We start from the raw sequence: 24,839 nt of genomic DNA on the forward strand, positions 1-24,839 counted from the left end.
TACAGGGAAGAAATAATTTTTATAGGGTTTTTAAATTCTTTGTTAACTGGTTTTTTTCTTTGTTATTTCAATCTTTTCCCATAAGTTTTCTTTCTTTTTGTAATAAGCATAAACCACAGAACCATCATTCATCCTTACCAATACTGTCCTGCTGATATGCCAACTGTTTTTCAAAATGAAGTAAGTCACAGTCATCAGCCAACTCTTGCAGCTCAAGGCAAGTAAAGTAAGTAAGCAGCAATACAAATCAAAATTACAAAAACTTACAATGAAAAATACAAAATTTCACATCTCAGATGCCCTCTGGAAGAATTCCATTTTCAGCTGCTTCCATGAGGCAATCAGAATTGGAGCCAAATACATGTTCCAAGGAAGAACATTCAACTCAAGGGATATGTTTGCCATCTTCAGTTATTTGTAAACATAAAAAGGCAGAATATACATAAATAAATAAAATAAAGAATAAACAAAAAGACAACCTTGCAGCAACATAGTCAGAAGTAATTCTCAAAAACAATGCAAATTAACTTCTTAGAAGCATTTCAAGTAAGCTTATACCCATTCAGGCACAACAGAATCATATCTGAACCCAACAACTCCCAACACATCCGTATCTCTTGAATTGTCTGATATTGTCTGATATTTAGTAAACACGACAGCCTACTTTACAAGGTTGGTGTAAAGATCAGGATAGTTGTACCAAAGCAGAGATGCTGTTTTATTATTGTAACAGTTCCACACCCTATAATTTGAAATGTTCTAGAAACAGACCTGGGCTATTTTTGACATATAGGGGAGATAGCGGCCTAGTGGTTATTCTTCCCCTAGTTTCTGCCAACACAGCTGTTTGGAAGCATGCACATGCGAGTAGATGGGTTACCACTTTGGTGGGAAGGTAACAAAGTTCCATGCACCATGGTGAAGCATGACCATGGAAGCATCTTTGGACAATGCTGGTTCCCTCAACTAGGAAACGAAGCTGACCACCATCCCTCTTTACCTTTATTTCTGAAACTTTAAATGGAGTTGGACTACAACAACCAGGTCAGAAGCAGCATTTTACAGCTCCTACTAAAATACCTCCATTGGGACAGGCAGGAATCAGTTCCAATATTTAACTAGCTTTGCCTCTGTTCGTTTCCCTGACTTCCTAGTAAATGAAGCTGGAGCTTTGCTCTAGTTTTAAGGCCCTTTGAAATGAAATGCAGATGAAATTCCTCCTGGTTGTCCTATTCAGCTTTTCTTTTTCCTGCCTTTGAACACACGGGTAGCCCCTTGCCCAAAACAAATAGTCGGCGGGATTCTGAAAGACAAAAATGCAAAAAGAGCACAACCTGGCTTAGTTATATTATAGTAATATAATAAAGAACTAAATACAGGCTAACAAGTCCTCCTAAAGCAGAGTTCCCAAACTTTTTCAGCTTTGCGGAGCAGCAGGGGACAGGGAGAGAAGGGATGGTCCCACAGATACACGGCTCCATTTGTGCAAGTGGTGGGCACACAAAGCTGCCATTTGCACAAATGAAGCCCGTCCCAGCCTGGTCACCTGCTGCCCGTGTAGGTGCCCACCACTTCCACAGTCCTGTTCCAAAAGGTTCAAGACCCGGCAGTGGGTCATGGCCCAGGGATTGGGGACCCCTATCCTAAAGTTTCTTGTATTTCTAAACAATTCTATAGTCCCCTATAGTTCAAAGACAATAGTAGTTTTGCAGTATGCAGACCTAAAGAGGAAAAAAAAATGCTTCAGATCCTGCATGAGTCTTGCCAGATTCCCTCACACACACCCGGTGTGGTCAGCAATTAGCTTAAAGACAGAATTAATTCTTTTCCTTTAACTATCTCTGATCTGAGCATAATTACCATATTTTTCGGACTATAAGATGCACTTCCCCCCCTCCCCAAAGTGGGTGGAAATGTCTGTGTGTCTTATAGACCCAATGTTGCCAAAGCCCTGCCCACTCGCCTGCCCCCACCCTTCGGCCTCTGCCTCCCAGCAATTTGCCTCCTTGCAGCAAGCAGCAAACGGCCTGGTCAGCTTCAGCACAGCCTGATTTAATACGAACAGCTGATTGGCGGTTGGATCAGCCTCCCGGAATACCGACAATCAGTTGTTCCAGGCTGCAGGGATTGCTGCTGCCATCTATCGCTGCCTCCATGCCCATTTTCGGCCTCTGTGCGTCCTGTTTTCAGCTTGTTGCCATCTGAAAAAAGCAAAGCCACCAACCTTGATCTATAGAGCCGTTTTCCAAATGCTGGGGAGTCCACAGTACACTCTGTCTCAGACTGAAAGTCACTTTCCATTATACGCTCATCTGGATCCATTTCCATGACCTCAGCATGTGATTGTTCTGAGTCTTCCATATTCATATCCATTGGCACATTGCTTTCTTTTGATGAAGGCCTCATTTTCTCTTTCCTATTGCAGAAATTTAGCTCAGTCAAAATACTGAAAAATAGATGGCAAGAACATTGTAGAAAGGCTTTAACGTCTATGCCAGTCCTCAGGGATGCTCTTTCTTCCTTTTAAGCAGCCATAGAGAAAACATTATTGGTAGTGATTTAGCTTGGTCTTTGAGCAGGGAAAGCTAAGTTCGGATCTGTATTCTTCCACGAAACGCATTTATTTTATTTTCTCTCACATTCTGGTGAGAAAGAAGTTCCCTGACAATGGGCTCCAGCACAAATCCGAAAGCTTGGGAAACTAAACCTCTGGTCCCAGTGACTGACCCAGACTGGATTCTACAACATTATCCTGGGACACTAATATTTGCATTCATTCCTCATTTATTTATTTTTATTACGTTTATATGCCATTCATCTCACTATGGGTCAGTCACTCTCTCTTAGACTAATTTAACTAATCAAGTCAATACAGATTTTTTTTTTCTTCCAAGAAAAATACAGAATGATCATATCAACAGTAATCATAACTAGGAACTGGTCTTCTAAATTTTAGATTTTCTAGAATTCATAGATCACAACATTTCTAATGAGCAATGAGGAACATCTCTAATGTACATTCCATGTAAACATTTACATGTTTACCTTTGTGCTTTCAGGGATTTATCAAAACGAAAATCAGATGGATACTGATGAACTGTGATTAAATGATCCTTGCGATCTTTGCTGCTCTTGAATTTCTCTGGACAGCTCTCTACCAAACACTGGTACTGCAAAGAGGCCGAAAAACCAATAAGAAGATTGATCAGTATTGTGTGTTCTACTTTTGAAGTTACAAGTCCACTGTTACAAATAATTCCTCTACAGAGGAATTATTGAGTCTGTCATCTGCACCTCTATAACGGTCTGGTTTGGTTCTGCAACCCAACAAGACATAGACTTCAGAGAGTGATTAGGACTTCAGAAAAAAACAATTACTACTAACCTGCCTTCAGTCGAGGACCTGTACACTGCACGAGTCAAAAAGAGGGCTGTGAAAATATTTACAGACTCCTCACATCCTGGACATAAACAGTTTCAAATCCAGCTCTCAAAACAATGCTATAGAGCAGGGATCTCCAACCTTGGCAACTTTTAAGACTTATGGACTTTAACTCCCAGAGTTGAAGCTGGCGAAGGTAGCTGAGGAACTCTAGGGAGTTGAAGTCCACAAGTCTTAAAGTTGCCAAGGTTGGAGACCTCTGCTATAGAGCACTCACACCAGAACAACTAGACACAAGAACAGTTTTTTTCCTGAATGCCATCACTCTGGTAAACAAATAATTCCCTCAACACTGTTCAATTATTTACAAAGTCTGCACTACTCTTACTATTAATCTTCTCATCACTCCTTATCACCCATCCCCTCCCACATGACTGTATGACTGTAACTTTGTCGCTTGTATCCCTACAATCTATATTGACTGTTTCCTAGTATGATTTGATTGCTTATTGTACCCTATGACTATCATTAAGTGTTGTACTTTATGATTCTTGACTCTTGATAAATGTATCTTTTCTTTGATGTACACTGAGAGTATTTGCACCAAGACAAATTCCTTGTGTGTCCAACCACACTTGGCCAATAAAGAATTCTATGCTATGCTATGCTATGCTATTGAACATAAGTTCAATCTTCCCAACTCAAGTAACAACTTTTAGGATGGTCTTAGTGTCAGCAGCTGACAGAGCTAACAATAATTGATGAACCCATCAAGTGAACTAAGCAGAAAGCATTTTACTGTTTTCAATGTCCAAGAGAAAAATGAACTACAAGTAAGCACTGCTTATGTTGATTTTTTATAACCAAACAATGGTGATTATGATGGTAATATTCTTGATTACAAAAATATTGCAACTGTTAATATAACTAGACTTATGCTTGTACTGAACCTACTGAATAGCAGGCAATCTATAGGTCTCATGGACATTTACCATATTCTGCTTCTCTGCCATTATCTGGAAGAGGGAATCATGCCACTCCAAAATGTGAACATCTAACAAATGTGTTGAAGGGAAGGCTCGCTTGCAAGAAGAACACACATTCCTGTGCAGCATGTTGTAATGATGTTCATAGCTCTCCAAGGTATTGAAAACCTGGCTGCATCCACCAACTTGGCAAGAAAATTCAGAGGTTCTGAAAGGAAACATAGAAAACAAATCTGTACCAAATTGCGACATTTTAGAAAGGTTGTGCTTATTTATTTAGTGCAATTTTATTTAGTCTTTACAGTGGTTGAAAGTTGCTTTGGGAGACTTGTTACTAAAGGAACAATACAAATAGAGTAGAATCATCCCCATCATCGTGGCTATACAGTAAAAGGTGAGGCAGTTTGAGGCATTTAATGTAACTCTCTCTTATGGACAAGCTTGTTTCTGCTGAAAATTTTATAATGCAGGAGCAACAGGGAGGGAGGAAGGGAGGGAGGGAGATAAAAGAATCACAAAGTTGTCAAAGAAGATTCTCGGTCATCCAAGTAAATGGTTGTCCCAAAGGTGCTTTTTCAAGCGGTTCTGAGCTGAAGAAGCTTCTTGGATGAGAAGTGAAACATCTTCAAAGAAAAGCAAGAAAATCCAGTTGCCTCTTGAAAAAAGCATCTTTGGGACAATCCACAAAGCTGGAAGAGACCTTTGGAGGTCTTCTACTCCAACCCCCTACTCAAGCAGGGGACCCTACATCAGGAGTATCCAACCTTGAAACCTTGTTCTGACAATGAGAGCAATCAACCAACAGAACAGAAGTTGCAGGAGCTTCATCCCTTGAGACTTTCAAGAAGAGATTGGACTGCCATTTGTCAGAAATGGTGTAGGGCAGGGGTCTTCAAATTTGACAGCTTTAAGACTTGTGGATTTCAACTCCCAGAATCCTTCCTCCAGTCATGTTAGCTCAGGAATTCTGGGAATTGAAGTCCACAAGTCTTAAACTTGCCAAGTTTGAAGACCCTTGGTGTAGCAGGGTCTCCTGCTTGGGCAGGGTGGGTGGGTTGGATTAGATGACCTACAAGGTCCCTTTCAATTCTATTAATCTGTAATCTGAAGTTCCAAAATTTATGACAACTGTGCTGGCATGGGAATTCTGGAAATTGATGCTCACAAATCCCAATGTTCCCAAGGCCGGACACCCCTGCCTTACAACATTGCAGACAAATGGTTGTCCAGTCTCTTCTTTAAAAAAGATTTTAAATATCCTGCCTTTGGAAACAGAGAGGTCTTTATTGGTGGGGGCGGGGGGTTTGCAAAGACCCAGACTCCTCCACTCCCCCTGTCACCTGTGCACTCACAGGAAAGGAGGCACTTCTGCAGACCCCTCTCCCAATCTTCACCTGGGCCTTTCCGTGTCGGTCGTGACGTTCTCCAGGAGACCTTGGAGGTACATATGCCGGTGGACGTCGCCGTCCTGGAGAGGAAGAGAACAGGATTTACAGCAGAGGTCTCCAAACTTGGAAACTTTAAGACTTGTGGACTTCAACTCCCAGAATTCCTCCTCCAGTCATATTAGCTCGGGAATTCTGGGAGTTGAAGTCCACAAGTCTTAAAGTGGCGAAGTTTGGGGACCCAAACTAATTTACAGCCATCGCTTCAGGCGCAGGAAAGAAAAGCGCCGGCCCGCTTCCCAGGCAAGCAAACCCTCAGCTCGGCAGGCAGAGCAAAGAGGCTCCCTACCTCGAAGAAAGGATGGTCCGCCGGGTAGCGGATCACGGCGGGGCGGAAACGGAAAGGACCGCTCTCACCACCGCCGGCCATCCTTTCCCGCCGCTGCTTTTCTCCCTTGAAACCAGCACACCCGCGCTTCCGCTTCCGGGTCGTGCGGAGTATGGTTGCTGGGAGACGGGAGAGGACGGGCTAGAACAGGTGGAGCTTTGGGCGCCTTGCTCCTAACGGCATGGCCCTGCCTTGCAGGGTTGTTGTGTCTGCCCCGCTGAAGCCCTGAAGGCTGCTTTCTCGTCATTATGAGCGAGTTTCGGATTCATCACGACGTGAACGAGCTTCTCAGCCTGCTGCGAGTGCGGGGCAGCGGCGAAGGGGCGGAGGTCTACATCGACCTGCTCCAGAAGAACCGCGCCCCTTATCTCACCACCACCGCCTCAGCCCTCGGAGCCAAGGTGGATCGGCCGGGAGAGACCGAGGGCGGGAGGGGGTCGGAAATGGCAGCGGGGGTGGAAGTTGGGGACCAGCGGAGTCCTTTCCGGCCTGGGAATATCTAATTTGGTAGCAAAATGTCTTTTTTCTTCTTTTTTTAGCAATAGCATTTAGACTTGTATACCGCTTTCCAATGCTTCACAGCCCCCTCTAAGCGGTTTACAGAGTCAGCATATCGCCCCCAACAATCTGGGTCCTCATTTTACCCATCTTGGAAGGATGGAAGGCTGAGTCAAGCTATTTTTATATAGGAGGGAAGGAATGAGATATTTTGAAGTAAATAAACCTCCGATGGCTCCAAAGATCCACCCCGCTATTCCTCCACAATAGTAATATTTAAGGGTCCAACTGGTTTTGCAATCAATTTTGAAAAGGTCGACTGGCCCCTGCATAAGATCTGATGAAATGAAGACAGCCACAAAGCTCTTCTGGGTCCCAATGGCTCGTAAGAGGTTCCTCTCCCACCCTGCTTCCAGGATTTTGCAGCTCAATGGAAATGTTTATATATATTTATATTTTTTGCAGGTTTATTTATTTAGTTGTTATTTGTTAAAGTTATTTGCCGCCTATCTCGCCATGGAGCTACTCACAATCATAAAAAGGAAGAAAAAGGAGAGTAAACACAAGTTAAAATAATAGAATAAAATAATTACAAAAGAATACAGATACAGTAGTATGATAACCAAAAAGAATGGGTGGAGAACAGAGAGAAAAAGGGAGGAGAGATGGAGTCTGCTGTCAATCTAGCAGCTACCCTCTAGGTTTATCAGGTTTATTTGTTCACACCTGGCCTTAAAAGAGCTGCTGGTCTTCAAAATATGAAATTTGTGTTCATATTTGCTGGCCTTCCTGACCACATTTTATCGCAGAGTGAGCTAGGTAAATCCAAATTCATAGAGCCATGTGGAGTTATTCAACCCTCAAGTTCAATCCCCTGCTCAGGATAGGAATCAAAATAATTTACAGAGATGATAGCAAGGAAGTTTTCACCAAGATAGAAGAAACATGGGTAGATGTGGTAAGTGATGTTGGTTTCTTTATCTTATGTCTTTAACTTTTTTGGCTATCTCATTCTTTTTTCTTTTTTTTGGGGGGATAATGTTGTTTACCCCAGAGAGGAATAGTCTGGTGGGTATGAATATATAATACAGTCAGAGGGGGAAAATCTATGGCAGCTTTTTTTCTGCCACCACAGGATCATAGTTCATGCCAGAGGAAACAGGCTTTGTTAAGTCGAAAAGCACTCGGAAGTTTACAGATATATATTTGAGTAGTTTTTTTCCTCTTGTGATACTATTAGAACAATACTGATACTCATTGAACAATACTAGTTATTGATTGTTTTTCTTTATTTGGTTGCTTTTGTACACCATCCAAAGTCACATTGCTCAAATTGGGCGACTATATACTGTAAATTAATTAAAATTTTAAAAGTAAATAAAAACATGTATTTCCTAGGTTAAAATTGCAGAGTTTTCACGGACTCCAGAAGATTTCTTAAACAAATATGATGAACTGAAATCGAAGAACACAAGACATCTTGACTCACTTGTGTGTTTGCTGTCCAAGCTTACAGAAGACAAAGAGGTAGGTTTACTTTGGAAAGCCCACATAAAAACCATTTTAGTTTTTTGCTAGTTGTGTTGGTAAGAATAGGAGACCAAGCATTAAAGGAGTCAAGACCAATCATGGTTGTGCAGTGGGATCCACAAAGTGGGATCCACAAAGTAAGGAAATAAGGAAATCTCTTGCATTCTCAAACTAACAGAATTGAGTTGAGGAATACAGCAAAGCAAAATAAAAGTCTGGGTTAAGTAGCATTAATTTTCCAAATCCATGTACAGAATAATTTCTAAATGTAATATGGAGGTCTTTTCAATTGGAGATGATCACAAAATGCAGGGGATGAAAGAGATATTGGAAATTATCTCTCCGATTCCAGGGTTCCCCAAAGTGGTTAGTATCAACCCTCAATAGAACTATCCCTTGTGGTTGTTACTATTATTTGTATGGTAGTGCTATTACTTAAAGTGGTATTTATTCCATTATTTTCATATAATAAATGTTTGGGGTGTGCTTGAAGAATCTGAAACTTCATGAGAGAGTCAGTGAGCTGAAGAGAATGGAGACTTCTGATCTAGTGAGACCCCAGTCAGCTATCCAATCATATAGCATAACTGAGTGACAGTGAACAAGTCTTTATTTACACATCTCTAGAGAAGGAGAATCTACCATCTCTCAAGATAGTTTGTCCCATTGTTGAACAGTTCTTACCATTTTTCTGATGTCCAACCAAAATCTGCTTCCCTATCACTGAAATCCATTTAAATGATATAGGGGGTCTTCTGCACAAAGGGAATAAATGCCATTCTACAAAAAAAGTAGACATCTTATTCAAGGATGCCTCAGAAGTTGAGTGAAGTTATTAATCAGCACTCGCCATAAGCTAGAATCAAGAACATCTGGATAAGAGAACAAACTCTTGTTGCCATACATACCGAAATTCCATAATAGGTTTCAGGGAATTGTCAGAAATGCAAGTAGATGCCTAGATATGTTGGTAGCCAGAGGTATAGTAAGTTCAGCAAATAATCAGGAAATCATTATTGTGCATGTGAATAACTTGAAGCCTTCGTTATTTCTAAATTCTGTTTTTTGGGCCATTTTCAGACTTTACAATACTTACAACAGAATGCAAAGGAAAGGGCAGAACTTGCAGCAAGTGCAGCAGCCAGTAACAGTGGTAGCAGCAGCCTCACTTTCTCTGTCCCCTCAACAACTTCCAAAATGACTGTTCAAGAACTGGAGGAGTTACGGAAACAATTGGGCACTGTGACAACTGGCTCCAGCTCACAGCAGGTTTCTGAAGTTCTTCCTTTGTTTATTTACTGTATGCAAATCATGTAATCCAAAGGGCCTTGCATATTCTTTATGGTTCCACATTTACTGAGGTGTAGGCAGTGAAATCTATTTTTCTAGTAAGCAGTTGTGATTTACCTCTTAACTAGAAAACCTTTAGAAAGACTGGAACCATTGGAGAGGGAAAGCTTTTTTCTTCTTTTTTAAAATAAGATAATTATTTTGGAGAGAAAAATAAAAACTCATAAGTTTCTTCCCAGATTTAAATTTTTTCACTTTTGCTAATAGATGCTTCTTTCTAAGAAAGTTGTGGAATGTTATTTGAAAGTCAACGGGTTATTGCCAAAAACATCTAGTGGAATTGTTTTGATGTTAAAGGGTGATATGAGAGATTGCAAATAAAATAATTGTTAAAAACTATCTTTATAATAGAAACATAATGAATAAATATATTGTGAATGAAGAACTTATTTCCCATCAAGAAACAAAAGTTGGGGTTATTCCATATTATATTTTATCAGAAATTATAAGGAATCACAGGGAAATTATATGCTAGTAAATTATTGGGTGGATACTGCAAAATGTTACGCGTAAGCTATCCCTTGGCAATTTTAGCTACTCAAAATAACCCTGAAATGTTTCTTACAAGTTACTTATCTAGTACTCTGTTAACTTCCTGGCCACTAACCCAGTTCAGTATCTTGATGTTGATTTTTAAAGCCCCGAATAGCCACATGCCAGACTTGAATGGCTTGAGGAATGATTCTTCCCATATAAACTAGCCTGGCACTTCAGTCATTTTCTGATGACCTTGTACTGTGGCTGTGGATGCTTAGAGTAGACTAATCAATGTTATATATACAACTTTTGAGCTGATTGTGGAATGTGAAGTTAATACAGACTGGATGAAATTAACTGGTTGAGTGGGGTGGAGGCTAAGAAATGTTTTGTCTGCTCAAGTAAAGATGGATATCATCACTCTTGGCCATGCAGTAAATCAAATACTAAAATATTTCATACTGCTGTGACAAAGAACCAATTTGTCTCATCTCTTTGTGTGGCAAAAAGGTTGCTTGTATTAGTTTGGTAGACATTTAACTCACAGAATGCTCATGTCTCATTTTTCTTTGGCAGCCTCTTGAACTTATACGAAAAGCACTCCGAGAAAAGCAGAACAAGAAAAATTCTGGCGAGCCTATCCCGTCATTCCCTTCCTGGGTGTATGAGAGACCGGCTCTTATTGGAGACTTTCTCTCTGGCTCTAGTTTAAGTACAGATACAACTGTGCCAATAGGTGAGTAAAAATGGTGGATTGTAAGAGACCACTCTAATCATGAAGCTCAATACCAATCTATTGTTTGGCTGGAACCTTTCATTAGCACTTAAACATTCACTCTGTATGTTAGTAACATCCAGTTCCTGCTAGCGTACCTCAAAGGAACTGGGATGTAAAGTTAGAGATGTTAATTAATTTGTGTACGTTATTCTTTTCAACAATTTAGGGAAGATTATTTTGAATCTTAATTGGATGCCTTTAATATAAAAACTTGATCCTCCAGAAGCCTGAAAATTATTTGTTTGTTTTTCCCTTCTCCAAAGTAACATGTATCTTTGATTTCCTCATCAGGTACATTACCATTGGCAGCCCAAGAGTCTGCAGTTGTAGAAGACCTGCTGTATGTTTTGATAGGTGTGGATGGCAGATACATCACAGCACAACCCCTTGTTGGTAGAGAGACTCGTACTTTTCTAGTGGATCCCAATCTAGATATGTCTGTTAAGGAATTGGTCACTAGAATCCTCCCTGTTGCTGCAAGTTACTCCATAATATCCAGGTACTAGCAATTTTCTTAAAATGTCACCAGGGGAGACTGATGTAAGTGTCCATTTCTTATGTGCTTCTTGCAACAACTCTAGAAAGCCAGGCTCAGCTAATAAACCAGCCTACTGTTTGTTCTTACACACAGAGAGAGACACACACACATACATACATACATGCACACACATATACGTACATACATACATACATACCGTGTTTCTCACAAAATAAGGCCAGGCCTTTTCTTTTTTTTTTGACCCCTGAAAAAACAGCTAGGCCGTCTTTTCAGGGGTGACTTAATTTCCTCCCCAACCTAGAGTGGCACATACATACGTACCTCTCCACAAGGCCGTTTCTATCGGCCGATGAAAGCTCCCCAGGCACTCCGGGCCGAGGCATGGCTGTCCATGTCCCCTCGCCATTAGGCAGTGTCTTTCGGGCAATGGAAGCTCCCCAAGGGCAGTCACCAGCCACTTCGATCAGCCGGTAGTAGCAGCCTTGGGGCGAGCGCACATGCACACTCCCCTCACCGCGAGGCTGTTTCTATCGGCCGATAAAAGCCCCTCGAAGGCAGAGTCCCCAGCCGCTTCGGGGCAAGGCATAGCTGCTCGTGTCCCCTCGCCATTAGGCAGTGTCTTTCAGGCGATGGAAGCTCTCCAAGGGCAATCACCAGGCACTTCGATCGGCCGGTAGAAGCAGCCTCTGGGCGAACACACACACACACATTACCCTCGCCGTGAGGCCTCTTCTATCGGCCGACGAAACCTCCCTTGAAGGCAGAGTCCCCAGCCGCTTCGGGGCAAGGCGTGCCTATGCGTCAGGTTCCCAACTGCAAACTCAATGCAACTGCAAACTCCATGCAACTGCAAACTCAAGCAATATGATACATATGCTGTTGTCAGAATAAATATCACACGACCCCAAGATTCCCGCTGCATTTCTGCTTCCTGAGCCAGCCGCTCTTCTTCGTCCCCTCCATCCCCTCAGATATCCCCCCACCCCGGCATGCAGTTGGTAAGTTACAAAAGGGTTGTTTATTATTAAGATCTGCTTTGTGATCAAAGGCAATGTGAAATGAGGGCAGGGAGGGAAGAAGAAGTGTGCTTAACTGAGTTTCTGAACCTGAAGGTCCCTGCTCTTCTGCCACCTCTCTTTTGTTGGTGCAATTTACCTGGGGGGGCGGGGGGTTGTCCTAAGACCCTTTGAGTTTATTCATTTACGTTTCCCCAAGAGGCTTTTTTTGGAGGGGGGGTGTTTCTTCCCTGCAGCACAACCATCATCTCTCCTGGGCTCAGCAAGACGCCATCCTCCCCACTGGAGGGAGTTGGGGGTTCAGGGAAGTGTCCTGTTAATCAATAAAGCAATCTGAAAGACCACCCTTTGGGCCTACCAGGATGATTTTCACCCAGCTCAGGCAAAAAACCCAGGAGCCCCTCCACTCCGCCCCCTCCCTGCCCCCGCCAAGTGCCTGCTCTGCTCAAGTCAGAGATGGGGGTGGGGGGGGGGGCAGAACCAGTCCTTGGATTCCCAGAGCACACCTGGGAGAGGGCTTGTCTAGGATGGAAACTAAGCAGGGTTGGAGTTGAGATGGAGTTCCCAGGAGAGGATTTCCAAGGCTGCAGAGAGAAGTTTAAAAGAGTGGGACATACTGTTTGTATATTTATGAAAGAAAGCTGGATGTTTTTATGTTTTGCATACATACATACATACAGACAAAAGGCTTGGATTATTGCAGGTTTGTAGAAGAGAAATCTTCCTTTGAATATGGACAAGTAAATCATGCATTGGCAGCAGCAATGAGGACCCTCATTAAAGAGTACATGATCCTGATAACCCAACTGGAACATCTCCAGCGCCAAGGACTCCTCTCACTGCAGAAGCTTTGGTTTTATATTCAGCCCACAATGAGGACCATGGAAATCTTGGCTTCTCTTGGTGAGGAATTCTTCTGTCTTTGATTTACTGGGGTGGTAAGAAATGTTTTCTGCTAGACCATCTTTCAGCATTTACCTATATAAGTAGGGTGGCCAGTTTTTTTAGCGAATCAAGTGGAATTTTTTCTGCCTGCATTTCTCTTCTTCAATGATCTAAAGCAAAATCCTAATTCAATTACTATTTTTAGTAACTACATTCCTGTTACACTAATACCTGTTCTTCAAATACAGGGCCATTCTATATATTTACTTTAGGTCTGCTAGAGGCCTCTGAAACTTCAGAACTGGAAGAAATTATGCTTTGACTCCAGCCAGGGGGTTAAAACTGCTGGTTTAATGAGATTGTGCATTTGTACTCTGATATAAACTGGCTTGAGGCTATCATTCTTACTATAATTTTAGTTATTGTAATTTAAATCACCCTGAGAACTATTGAGCTAAAAAGAAAAGGCTTTTAAAACTTATGAACACATATTTAAAGAATTCAGTTACACCATGGAACCTGCTCAATTTGAGCAGATCACTTATATCTCAACAACCACTTTTATAAGTAATCCTTGACTTAACAACCATAATTGAGCCATGGGAGTATGTGGCCATCATAACTGCAAAAACGGGTAATAAGTAGTTTGCCAGGGAAAATCTGCCATAACGTTAAACAATCATTAGGCAATTAGTCATAAATCAAGGACAAGCTATACCTGTACTTCGATGGTATCAGTTTGACTGTCATTTATTCTGCTAGTAAAATTATTCCCACTCACATTCAAAGATGTTTAAGATTACATTGAGGCATTTGAGAGTTGTATTCAATGTTTTTCAGCATGCAGCCAACTAAGCTCAGTGAGTCTTCTTGAAATTATTATGTTTAGTGGATTAGCAGTGTTGCAGTTGAATATTTGTTCAAGTGGACTTTATGCAAGAAATAGCAAGCAGATTCTTTCAGCAGAAGAAAGATCTTTCGTGGTAACTGATGGGTTCAACAGATAATAACTGCATTTTTTTCACAGTGAAGTTTTTAAAATTGCATCTTTTTTTTTCCAGCTACTTCGATAGACAAGGGCGAGTCCATGGGAGGTTCAACCCTCAGCCTGCTCCATGACAAAACATTCAATTACACAGGGGACAGCCAAGCCCAGGAGCTGTGCCTCTATTTAACCAAAGCTGCCAGTGTTCCATACTTTGAGATATTGGAGAAGTGGATCTACAGAGGCATTATCAACGATCCTTATAGGTACCCTGAGGAATCATGTTCTTTTTGCTTTTGTGTATCATTTGTGGTATTGTTGGGAGGCGAGGTAAAATTCCTTGCACTAATGGAAACGGTGTGTTAGAGCTTCCAGAGTAATCAGAATGAATGAATGAATGAATGAATGAATGAATGCATGCATGCATACATACATACATACATACATACATACATACATACATACATAATTTGTTTTTGTAGATTTTCATGGGTACAGGTATGTAGGTCTAGGTGTGTTCAGGTCTTTTCCCGTGTAAGATTAAGAGTATCTTGGCAACATTTCGGCGAGGTCCCACTCGCCATCCTCAGGCTGTTATTTTCGGCTTTGTGCTTGCACTGGTATGAAGCCGAAAGCACCAGCCTGAGGGTGGCGAGTGGGACCCTGCCGAAACGTTGCCAAGATAGTCTTAATCTTACACAGGAAAAGACCCGAACACACCTAGACCTACAAAAATCCTTTTCTACCTTTGTACTCTGATTTCCCCTTTCACCCTTCTGCCGCCTGCCCTTCCCTGCTGCTGCTCTTCATCACTCCCAAACATTCACTTCTTTAATTTTATAGTGAATTCATGGTGGAGGAACATGAACTCCAAAAGGAAAAGATCCAGGAGGACTATAATGATAAGTACTGGGATCAAAGATACACCATTGTCCAGCAACAGATTCCCTCCTTCCTGCAAAAGGTTGCTGATAAAATACTTAGCACAGGTAAGCATTTAGGTTTTGGTGAAAAGGAAAGGGGACAAAGGCTCCTGAAAAACAATACTCTTAAGCACCTAAAAAATGTGTCTCTTTTGGTAACCGAGAGTGAAAGGTGAAAAAGCAATGGCTGTTCACAGAGCCAGAGAAAACCATATGGATGGAATCTTGCTGGCCTTGACAAATCCCTGCAGTTTTCTTGGCAAATTTTTGGCAGTGGCTTACAATGGCCTACATTTTAGGGCTAAGAGAGAGTGACTCAAGGTCATTCACTTGGTTTCATGCCTAAAGCTGGACTAAGTCTCCCGGTTTCTGATCTGAGCCTTTAACCACTATGCCAAACTGTCTCCATTAGAGATAATTACATATTTTTAAATGTATCTGTGGTGTGCCATGTGTGGACTCACTTTTGGCTCCATCACAAGGCAGAGCAAATTAAGCCTTGATTGATGTAAAGTTTTTATTCGGTCTATACTCATCTGAGTTATTCCTTTCTCCCTTCAGGGAAATACTTAAATGTGGTCCGGGAATGTGGCCATGATGTTACTTGCCCAGTGGCAAAGGAGGTTGTTTATACCTTGAAGGAGCGTGAATATGTGGAACAGATAGAGAAGGCCTATAATTATGCCAGCAAAGTCTTGCTTGATTTCTTGATAGATGAAAAGGAACTTGTGGCTCACTTAAGGTTTGTGGCAATCATGATTTAATTGGGGTAACTGCCGGAATCCTGACAGTTTGCTTCATTTGTTATATTCAGAAAGTATGGTTTTTACCTTGCTTTGCCTAAAAGAATGATTCGGGGAGGCAGGGGAAAGTGCTGGCTTTTTTAGCATTTCTCCTTGTAGAAAATACACACTTTTTTTGTTGAACAGGTCCATCAAGCACTACTTTCTTATGGACCAAGGTGACTTTTATGTCCATTTCATGGATTTGACAGAAGAGGAGTTGAAAAAACCAGTAGATGATATCATTCCGACTAGATTGGAAGCTCTTCTGGAATTAGCATTACGTATGAGCACAGCTAACACTGACCCGTTTAAAGATGATTTAAAGGTAAACTCTTTGCAGCCTGAAATGAAGACAAGATGTTATAAAGACAGAAAATAAAGACAGATGTCAGATCCACAGATAAAAACTGGGAGGTCTAAATAGTTATCTGTTTCTGCTTTTATCAAGCCACTAATATAAAACTTTTCTGACAAAAAAAATCTGAAGCAACCATAACAGCAGATACACTATTAACAACTCAAGAAAACATTTAAGTCACAGCATTTGCCATATTTAGAGGAAGTGCAGCTGAAAGCCTTTTTAAAGCAAAAGGTCATGTTGATGATCATTGTTAGTATACATTTATATGCTGTCCAACTCTCATCTGTCGGTTAATTCCATAAGGCATATAAGCAACAGACTATATTTTGTGGGTAGAAGAAATGCCTTTTCCCTAAATTCCCTTATATGCATTGTCTAACCTAATTACTTAATAATAATGCCTTATAATTAACAAAGACTTTTTTTCTCCAATATCACATTTGTCAGACTTTTAGCTTTAAGCTAACCTCATTGCTCTTGTGGTTTCTTTCAAGATTGACTTGATGCCACATGATCTCATAACACAGCTCCTGCGAGTTCTGGCCATTGAGACAAAGCAGGAAAAGGCCATAATCAATGCTGATCCAACAGAGCTCTCACTAAGTGGCCTGGAAGCATTTTCTTTTGATTACATTGTGAAATGGCCATTGTCCCTCATCATCAACAGGTAAGCCAAGGAGATGAATTTCTGCCAGAAAGAACCACATCATTTATATGTTGCTGTCAGTATACTTTTGGAGTGGTTTGATCACTGATTATTTAATCATCTGGGGTCCCAATATAGGAAATGTTTAGGATGGACTAAAAACTGTCCATACCTGGATGGGCAGTGTGATGGCTCAATAGTTAAGATGCTAGCTTGTCGGCTGGAAAGCTGACTGCTCAGGTTCGAGACCTGAGCATCACGTGACAAGGTGAGCTCCCATTACTTGCCCCAGCTTCTACCAACCTATCAATTTGAAAGCATGCAAATGTGAGTAGATAAATAGGTACCACTTTGGTGGTAAGGTAACAGCGCCCCATGTTTTGCCACATGCTCTGCGCTATAGACTGATGTCATGCTGGCCATATGACTGGAAAAATCTTTGGACAGTCCTGACTCAATGACTTTGAAATGGAGATATACACCACTGCCTAAAATCGGTTACAGCTAGCGGAATAAAATCCTCAAGGACTTCTTTACCTTATGTGTAGATAAATTTCCTTCTGAGAAAATTTAATGCTTGCTTAGCATTTGTTTGTAATTCAGAAATAGTGTAAGATTTCACTTCTATATGTTGCTATCTTCATACTTGACTTGTAGAAAAGCCTTAACACGGTACCAGATGCTCTTCAGACACATGTTTTACTGTAAACATGTGGAGCGGCAGCTGTGCAATGTCTGGATCAGCAGCAAAACAGCTAAGCAGTGTTCCCTACATTCATCAAAATGGTAAATGATCCTTCAGTGTTCAATGGGCTAGAAATAGTTTTTCAGCTATTTATGCAGCCTTCTATCTCCGACATCTAGTAATACCTGCCAAGGAATGTTTCCCAACCTAGAAATTCTTTGTCTCCCATTATGGAAATACAAGGAGGAATCTTAGTGCTTTCTGAATAAATTGTTTCTGCCATTCTAAAAGTGAAGGAAGTAAAAAGAAATTGAAAAGCAGGTAGAGATCTCATTTATGTTAATGGTTTCCAGCTTTCACCCCACTTTTCCTCCAGTTAAATGTTTTGATCGAAAGCTGAACATCAAGTATATTTGAAAGTTAAGTAAATTTGAAGCTGAAGCTGCTTCTTAGAAAACTGCTTTGTAATGACTGAAGTTGTCAGTACTTCAGTATTATCTTCAGTGATGGGAGTGGCTCTTCTAGATTTTTGCCATTTCTTTCTTGGCACTAGTTAACAAGGTCATGGACTCAGCCTATCTACTTTCAAAGCATAGCGGTAACTATGTTTGCATGACACATTAAGTCAGGAGTATTAAACTCAAGGCCTGGGGGCTGGATCCAGCCTGCGGAGTGCTTAGATCTGGCCCACAGGGCCACCCTAGAAACAGTGAAGGACTGGCCTAAGTGCCTCTCCCAACAAAATCAGAGCTGCGAAGGGCTGCATGCGGCTCTGTCGAGCTCCGTTTTCACTGGGAGAGGGTTGCAGGAGGCCATCACAGCCAAAACAGCTTGGAAGCATCTGTGCCACAGATGCTCCCAAGATGAGTGATGCCGAGCTGGCCGCACCCAGCCTAGCCCCCCAAGGTCAAACACAACCCTGATACAGCCCTCAATGAAATTTGAGTTTTAACACCTCTGCATTAAGTCATATGAGATTATTCACACTTTGCCCTTATACAAACTTATGTGGTTCATTAACTGCCATTGAAGGCTTATCTGAAGCATAATATATCCCTGAAAGTGAACTAGCTGTTGTTTAGATTTGTGAAAACTAAAATTGAAACCTACAACAAGCATTGATTCTGTATCCTGGTTCCTGCAAATAAAACAACAGCCACTCCAAATTCAGAGGCATGTTACCTGTCAGTGGCAAACTTGCACTTCCTACCCTGATAATCTCTTTTGAGTTTGTTGTCCCCTGATAACTTCATCAACCCTAATTAGTGAATTCTTCCTTGGGCTCACTGCTCCTCTCTTTTTAGGTTTGCGGGTGCTTTTACTCTGCGTCAGCGGATGCTCAATTTTGTGCAGAATATCCAATACTATATGATGTTTGAAGTGATGGAGCCCACATGGCATATTTTGGAGAAGAATCTGAAGTTGGTTAGTCTGGATCGAACTATATTAGCTGGAATAACTAAAGAGTTAATTGTGCTGCTAAGTCAAAACTATAGGAGCTAGTAGGTTTCTGCCATCTATTCTGCCTATTAGCAAAACTGTGAAGGTCTTATACTGGAAAAAAAACTCCCACTACTAGACTGTAAGTCTTCAGAACATATTCTGTATTGAGCAGGCTGGATGAAATTTTTGGTAACCTATGGCAACAGAGCAATTGGATAAACATTCTTTTCAAGTACAACTATTAGAACAAATCTTAACAATTCTTCAAACCACAAATGCTCCTGAAATATACCTAGCTGTTTAGACAGAATAAAGATCACCAATCCTACCTTGAGCAGTTACCATCCTTTTTTATTAGCTATTGCTAATCTAGCTTCCTTACTGGTTTAAATATTTGGGAAGATGGATGTTTCCCGTCTATATCATTGCTGCAGTTTGGCTAGGTTCACATAATATGTTCTAGCCAGGCCAGTAAAAACAAAGTAACATTCACAACATGCTCATGTGATTAATTTTAGTGTTGGTTACTTGGTTTTATTCAGTCTCCAGCTCACTTGATTGATTTCATAAACATTGAAAACCAGTTAACTCCCAGATTGAGTGTTGAGTAAATTGAGGGTTTTGAGCAAACTAATTCCATATTCCTGCAGAAAACATATCTAGAACTGATAGCTGGAAGTTGTATGAAAGCCAGTATTAGCTACACTTTAGAGAGAAAAATTCCTCCAAGCCTTGAGGACCTGAAGGCTATTTGAAGAGAAATATTTAAATTAAGATTGGCCACCACTTGTGTGAAAAACTAATTGGATTCTGTGCTGCAGAGCATCAAACAAGATTACACCAGATAACTTCTAACTACTTTTCCATGATTTCTGGAAGAAGGATTTATTGATGTTATATCTTCTTCAATAGGCCTCCAATATTGATGACGTCTTGAGCCACCACACAAGCTTCTTGGATAATTGCTTGAAGGATTGCATGCTTACCAATCCAGAGTTACTAAAGATTTTTTCCAAGCTGATGTCTGTGTGTGTTATGTTCACCAATTGCATGCAGGTAGGTCTCACGTAGCTATACCTCTTCTAGATTTGTTGAGAAGGGCCACCTGCTGGTGTATGAAGGACCTCAAAGGTGATATATGTGTGCTTTGAAACATGAACCTTAACACTTGTTGGAAGTATTTTAAAGCACCTGTGTATAGTACTTAAGTACTCCTTTTTCCAGGGTTACACAGTTGTCTGGAAAAAAAAATGCAATGTTTTAATTTATTTACAAAATGTGTCAATTGCTGCAATTGTACCAATTCTTGGCAGCATACAAATAAGTTTTTTTAAAAAAATCAAGTAAAATTATTAGCTTCATGGCTGCTGCTGGTCAAAAAATCTGGGAGGGCAGATGTGTACCATCCAACCACATTTCAATACTGCAAATTAAGCTTAGGAAATTGTCCCTTACCATGTCTTAAATACAATCTTTAGAGCAATACTGTTTTGAAGATAGGCAGTATGCAATAGGCACTAAGTTCATGCTCTCACAGGCTCCAAAACATGAAAAATTATGCAGAATCCTAATATGCATTTTAAATATTCCATCCTTTCTGCTTTTCTTTCTGCTTGTTAGAGATTTTCCCACAGCATGAAGCTAGATAATGAAATGGACCGCCTCACTGTAGAGCATGGGACTATGAGAGGCCCACCCACCAAACAGGAAAGAGTAGAAGAATCCGCAAAGAAGCAGCTTGCTAATAAGGTATGTTGTGGGTCCCAGGCTCTTCCCACTACCTCTCTTACTCTAACACAGCACTTGAAAATATTCGGCCATTGCATTTTTGTGCTGTATCAGAATCACTGAGTCACACAAATGGTTTGGTCAGCTAAACCATGTGTTTGTTTCATTTTGGTTTACGTGAATAAACAGAGTTGGAAGGGGCCTTGGAGGTCTTCTGATCCAACCCCCCTGGTCAGGCAGGAAACCCTATGTCATTTCAGATAAATGGTGGTCCAGTCTCTTCTTAAAAACCTCCAATGTTGGAGCATCCATAATTAATGGAGGCAAGCCGTTCCACTAATTAATAGTTCTAGCTGTGAAATGAACCTATTAAGTTGAAAGAGAATATAGTTTATGGCTAAATGGTATTTGAAAAAATGCCATGTGGGAAAGTGCAGAACCTTTTCTCTTAACGCTGTACAACCCTACAAATCGTTTTTCTCAGTAGCATTTGCACATTCTTAAAAGTCTTTTGGTGCCTTGATGTCCTTTGATGTTCTAAAAAATCAATTTGCTGTGAAATGTACATGAAACAACCTAGGATTGCAGAAGTCTTCCACTTGCAGTTTTAGTCTTTGGGGGATGAGAAGAAGAAATGATACTTTATTTCCTGTATTTTGTTTTTTCAGTTTTTAGCAGAGCAGGCAGACTCCTTGCATGTAAGTTCTGGCTTTGAAGCAACAATAAACAAGTTTGACAGCAATTTCTCTGCACATCTGCTGGACCTCCTGGACAAACTGAGCATTTACAGCACCAATGAATGTGAACACAGCATGATCAATATCATCTACAGGTGAGGAGAATTTTTTCTCCCAGAAAAAAAAATATTCCTCTTCCTCAGCAATCTATTGCGTATAAAACTCTAGAGAGCAAGAGTTATCAATGGTTATGCTGGTAGTGTGTGTATACTCACTTCAGGATCAGACTCTATGGCTTTCCATTCCTGTTGCTGGAGAACAGGCTTTGCCCTTCACATCCTAGTTGCAACCCCTCATAATCTGATGTGACCGCGGGGAAGCAGAAGCTGGGCTAGATGGACTTTTGGGTCCAGCACAGCTCAGTTCTTCCCATGGTCCACCCATGTAAACCCTACCCTTTCTTTTCTAGATTGGACTTCAACGGTTTCTACACAGAACGACTGGAGCATATGTCTGCAGAAAGGAGCCAGAAAACTGTTTTGCAAGTTGCTCCTCCTCCCAGGGTTGCTGTCCCCACTCAGTGAAAGGCCTGGTTTTTGGGAAAGTACTTTTCCCAAAGAAAAGTGGGAAGAGTTAGGGGCCAAGTCGAGAACAACATGGCTCCATCAACATTTATGCCACACAAAAATTGGTTTCATCAACACTTACGTCGCACAAAGGTTGAGGAACAGCAGTGGAAGTATAAAATACAAACTCTAGCAACAATAGTGTATATAAAGGATTGTGACTCTGAATGCTTCTATATTTTTAAATCCAAGCATTTAAATTCAAAATTTTCTGTACTGTAAGTAAAAACTAGTGTTTCTAAGTGGTATCTTTGTTCTTTAAAAATGTACTTTTATATGTTTAAGTCCTAATTGTGTCAGTGACTGCTCAATTCAGTCAAGAAATAAGATGCCAACTATTTTGAGCAGATATTAACAATTTGGAGTAGAATCAGTAATATTACATGAACTTTCATGGACATTGTTCACTGCTACTAGCCAACTCATTTTAGTATTTGCACTTTTGCCAAGATCTTAACCATCTTCTGTTGTGTACACTCCATTCAGATAAAGTTTCATTAAATGTAATCAATTTCATCTGCAGTCTGGGTTGTATAAACCTATGTGCAGGTGCATGGGAAAATCAATGAACAAGAGTCTGATGAGGGAATTCTGTGCATTGGGAATAGCAGCAGAGGAAGCAGGAGTTTAGATCTATTAGGCACATTGGGAAGTATTGTTGGAACATAGCCACCAATGCCACTGTGAAACGAAATCATTTTGAAGTCCTGAATTTCACATTGACGGATACCAGAGGAATTCTGGAGGGAAAAAAATCAAGTTGCAAAGGTGGAATTTGAAAAAAGACTGCCAAAGATAAAGGAATAGAAAGAAAGCAAACTAGATGTCAGAACAGAGATGGAAACGAAGAAAAGGGGCAAAGCTAAGAAAGATTCAGCAGGGAAGATCTTCAAAATGAACTTAACAGTTATTTCAAAAAGCCTTTGGAAGATACAGTAAGTAGTATTGCAACAATATCTGTAAAATCGCAAGACATGGAGAGTTCCAAAAGATCTCTGAACTTGGAAGGTTGCTGCCTTGAATTGATATGCTAAAAAACATCCATTGTCAGGTAGTAACTGATTCCAAGAAAATGAAACAAGGATGGAAGAAATTACTGAAATTTTGTACCTTAAAAATGTCATTATCCAAGATTCCTTAGACACATTCCATACTTTCAGGAAACTTTCCATACTTTCAACAAATTAGTATTAGATGATGAAATCAGAGCAGCGCTCAAGAACTACAAGAACTGATAGACTATCTACAGAAACATGGCAAACAATAAAAGAATTGTAAAAGTTCTAACCAGATTATCACACAAAATCTGAAGAATGACACCATGGCCAATAGTTTGGAAGAGTTCAATACATGTACCAATGCCAAATAACTTAACAGAATATGCAGACTATCATGATGTATCCCATATACAAGCAAAATAATGCTTAGGATCATCCAATCTAGATTAAAATTCTAGAAGGAAAGGAAAATGCCAGACTGATTTAGGGAAAAAAAGGATAAGATACATCATTGCTGGTGCATATTGAATAATTAAGAAAACCAAATACAAAAAGAAGTCAGTATCTGCTTCACAGTTGTAAAAAGGCTTTCAATAGTTTGAAGTTGTATCAATGTTCTGATGAAAATGGAAATCCCAGAATATTTCATATAAAACATATATATAGACTATCCAGAAGTGACAATTTGGAGAAAACTTTTCAAAACTGACTGACCCCAGGACAAGAAAGGACTACGGGTGGCTGTTTAGTCTCCTATTTATTCAACCTATATCTTGAATATGAATCAAGACACTGAAGCTTGGTTAGAAAAATTATGTGCATAGTTTTAAAACGGAAGAACCTTGCATTATTATGCTGATATTAATCAGATAAGTGAAAACTCCCAGGATCTGTAAGCTCAAAGCCAAGCAGCAAAATGGGGGATGGGGGGGTGAATTAAGATCAAATATAAAGATGACCTCGCTAATGGCAGCGAGTAAAGTAATGAGCCTCAGGATTAACAAGATAACGAAGTGATAGCTTCCACCTTTTTGGATCTACTACTGTGGCAAAAATTAAAGGAAACTGCAGCAAAGAAACATTCCACAGATTAGCACTTGGTAACAGTGGAAACCCCACAGAAGATATTCGGGGGCTGTGATGTTTGTTCCTGTACAGATCAGAATTATGCATGCAGTAGTTTTCCCTATGACACTTTATAGAAGCAAAAGTTGGAGTTCGAAAAAGCAGCATAGAAAAAGTATTGATACTTTTGAACTTTGGTGTTGGACAAGAGCCTAACAATGCCATGAATGGTCAAGAAACCAAATGGATGAGCCACAGAAAAAAAAATCAGTCTGTAAGTTTTTACCCAAGACACAAATGTGGTACTAGGTTGAAATTATTTATTGGACACAGGCCTCTCTTGCAGTCTATAATGGGAATAATGGAAGGAAAAATAAGAAAACAACTAGCAGCAAGGTATATGACTTCAATTATAGTGATGTAATTGGATGCACTGATGGTAGTGCTGAAGAGAGAAAAAGTTGGGGATAGATCATCCTTGAGAATGTTGCTCGAGTATTCACTAAAAGTCAACTCTAACTTGATGTCACAATCGTTATAGATTTTAATAAAGTTGTCTTGGTTTCTGAATTTTAAAGGGATTTCTATTTTAGTTTTCTTTTTAAACACTTAAGATTGGAAGACAGAAAATTCTAACGTTACTGAGTTGCTGTTTCATCCTATATCTCCCAATAAACACTAGACCATTTTAGCAAAGTGACTGTTTCCTGAGGTATTTTAGCAACAACTTGTCCATAATATAG

The 24,839-nt window shown here is 40.4% G+C and overlaps 2 protein-coding genes across 4 annotated transcripts; one reads left to right on the forward strand and one right to left on the reverse strand.

Annotated features, from left to right (window-relative positions):
- Positions 1–6,242, reverse strand: ZNF511 (zinc finger protein 511). Of its 3 annotated transcripts, none has more exons than XM_026698821.2 (6): positions 6,103–6,242; positions 5,763–5,836; positions 4,375–4,576; positions 3,046–3,170; positions 2,225–2,416; positions 1–1,303 (listed from the first exon to the last, which is right to left on the reverse strand). In XM_026698821.2, exons 1-6 carry the CDS (start codon positions 6,181–6,183, stop codon positions 1,234–1,236), a joined length of 744 nt encoding a protein of 247 aa, XP_026554606.2. In that variant the 5' UTR covers positions 6,184–6,242; the 3' UTR covers positions 1–1,233. The 3 variants fall into 3 exon arrangements, with proteins under 3 accessions (XP_026554606.2, XP_087778654.1, XP_087778655.1); XM_087922528.1 differs by having other exon boundaries at positions 2,225–2,446; XM_087922529.1 differs by having other exon boundaries at positions 2,225–2,409; positions 3,045–3,170.
- Positions 6,231–24,663, forward strand: TUBGCP2 (tubulin gamma complex component 2). Its single transcript, XM_026698806.2, has 17 exons — positions 6,231–6,542; positions 8,038–8,166; positions 9,250–9,438; positions 10,573–10,732; positions 11,066–11,273; positions 12,993–13,192; positions 14,236–14,425; positions 15,003–15,148; positions 15,644–15,824; positions 16,012–16,192; positions 16,723–16,895; positions 17,532–17,660; positions 18,864–18,984; positions 19,915–20,058; positions 20,623–20,751; positions 21,399–21,562; positions 21,877–24,663. Exons 1-17 carry the CDS (start codon positions 6,390–6,392, stop codon positions 21,989–21,991), a joined length of 2,712 nt encoding a protein of 903 aa, XP_026554591.1. The 5' UTR covers positions 6,231–6,389; the 3' UTR covers positions 21,992–24,663.
- The last annotated feature ends 176 nt before the right edge of the window (positions 24,664–24,839 follow it).

This window comes from Pseudonaja textilis, chromosome 1 (assembly GCF_049901715.1).
Source record: "Pseudonaja textilis isolate UNSWEBS1 chromosome 1, rPseTex1.2, whole genome shotgun sequence".
NCBI classification, from domain to species: Eukaryota; Metazoa; Chordata; class Lepidosauria; order Squamata; family Elapidae; genus Pseudonaja; species Pseudonaja textilis.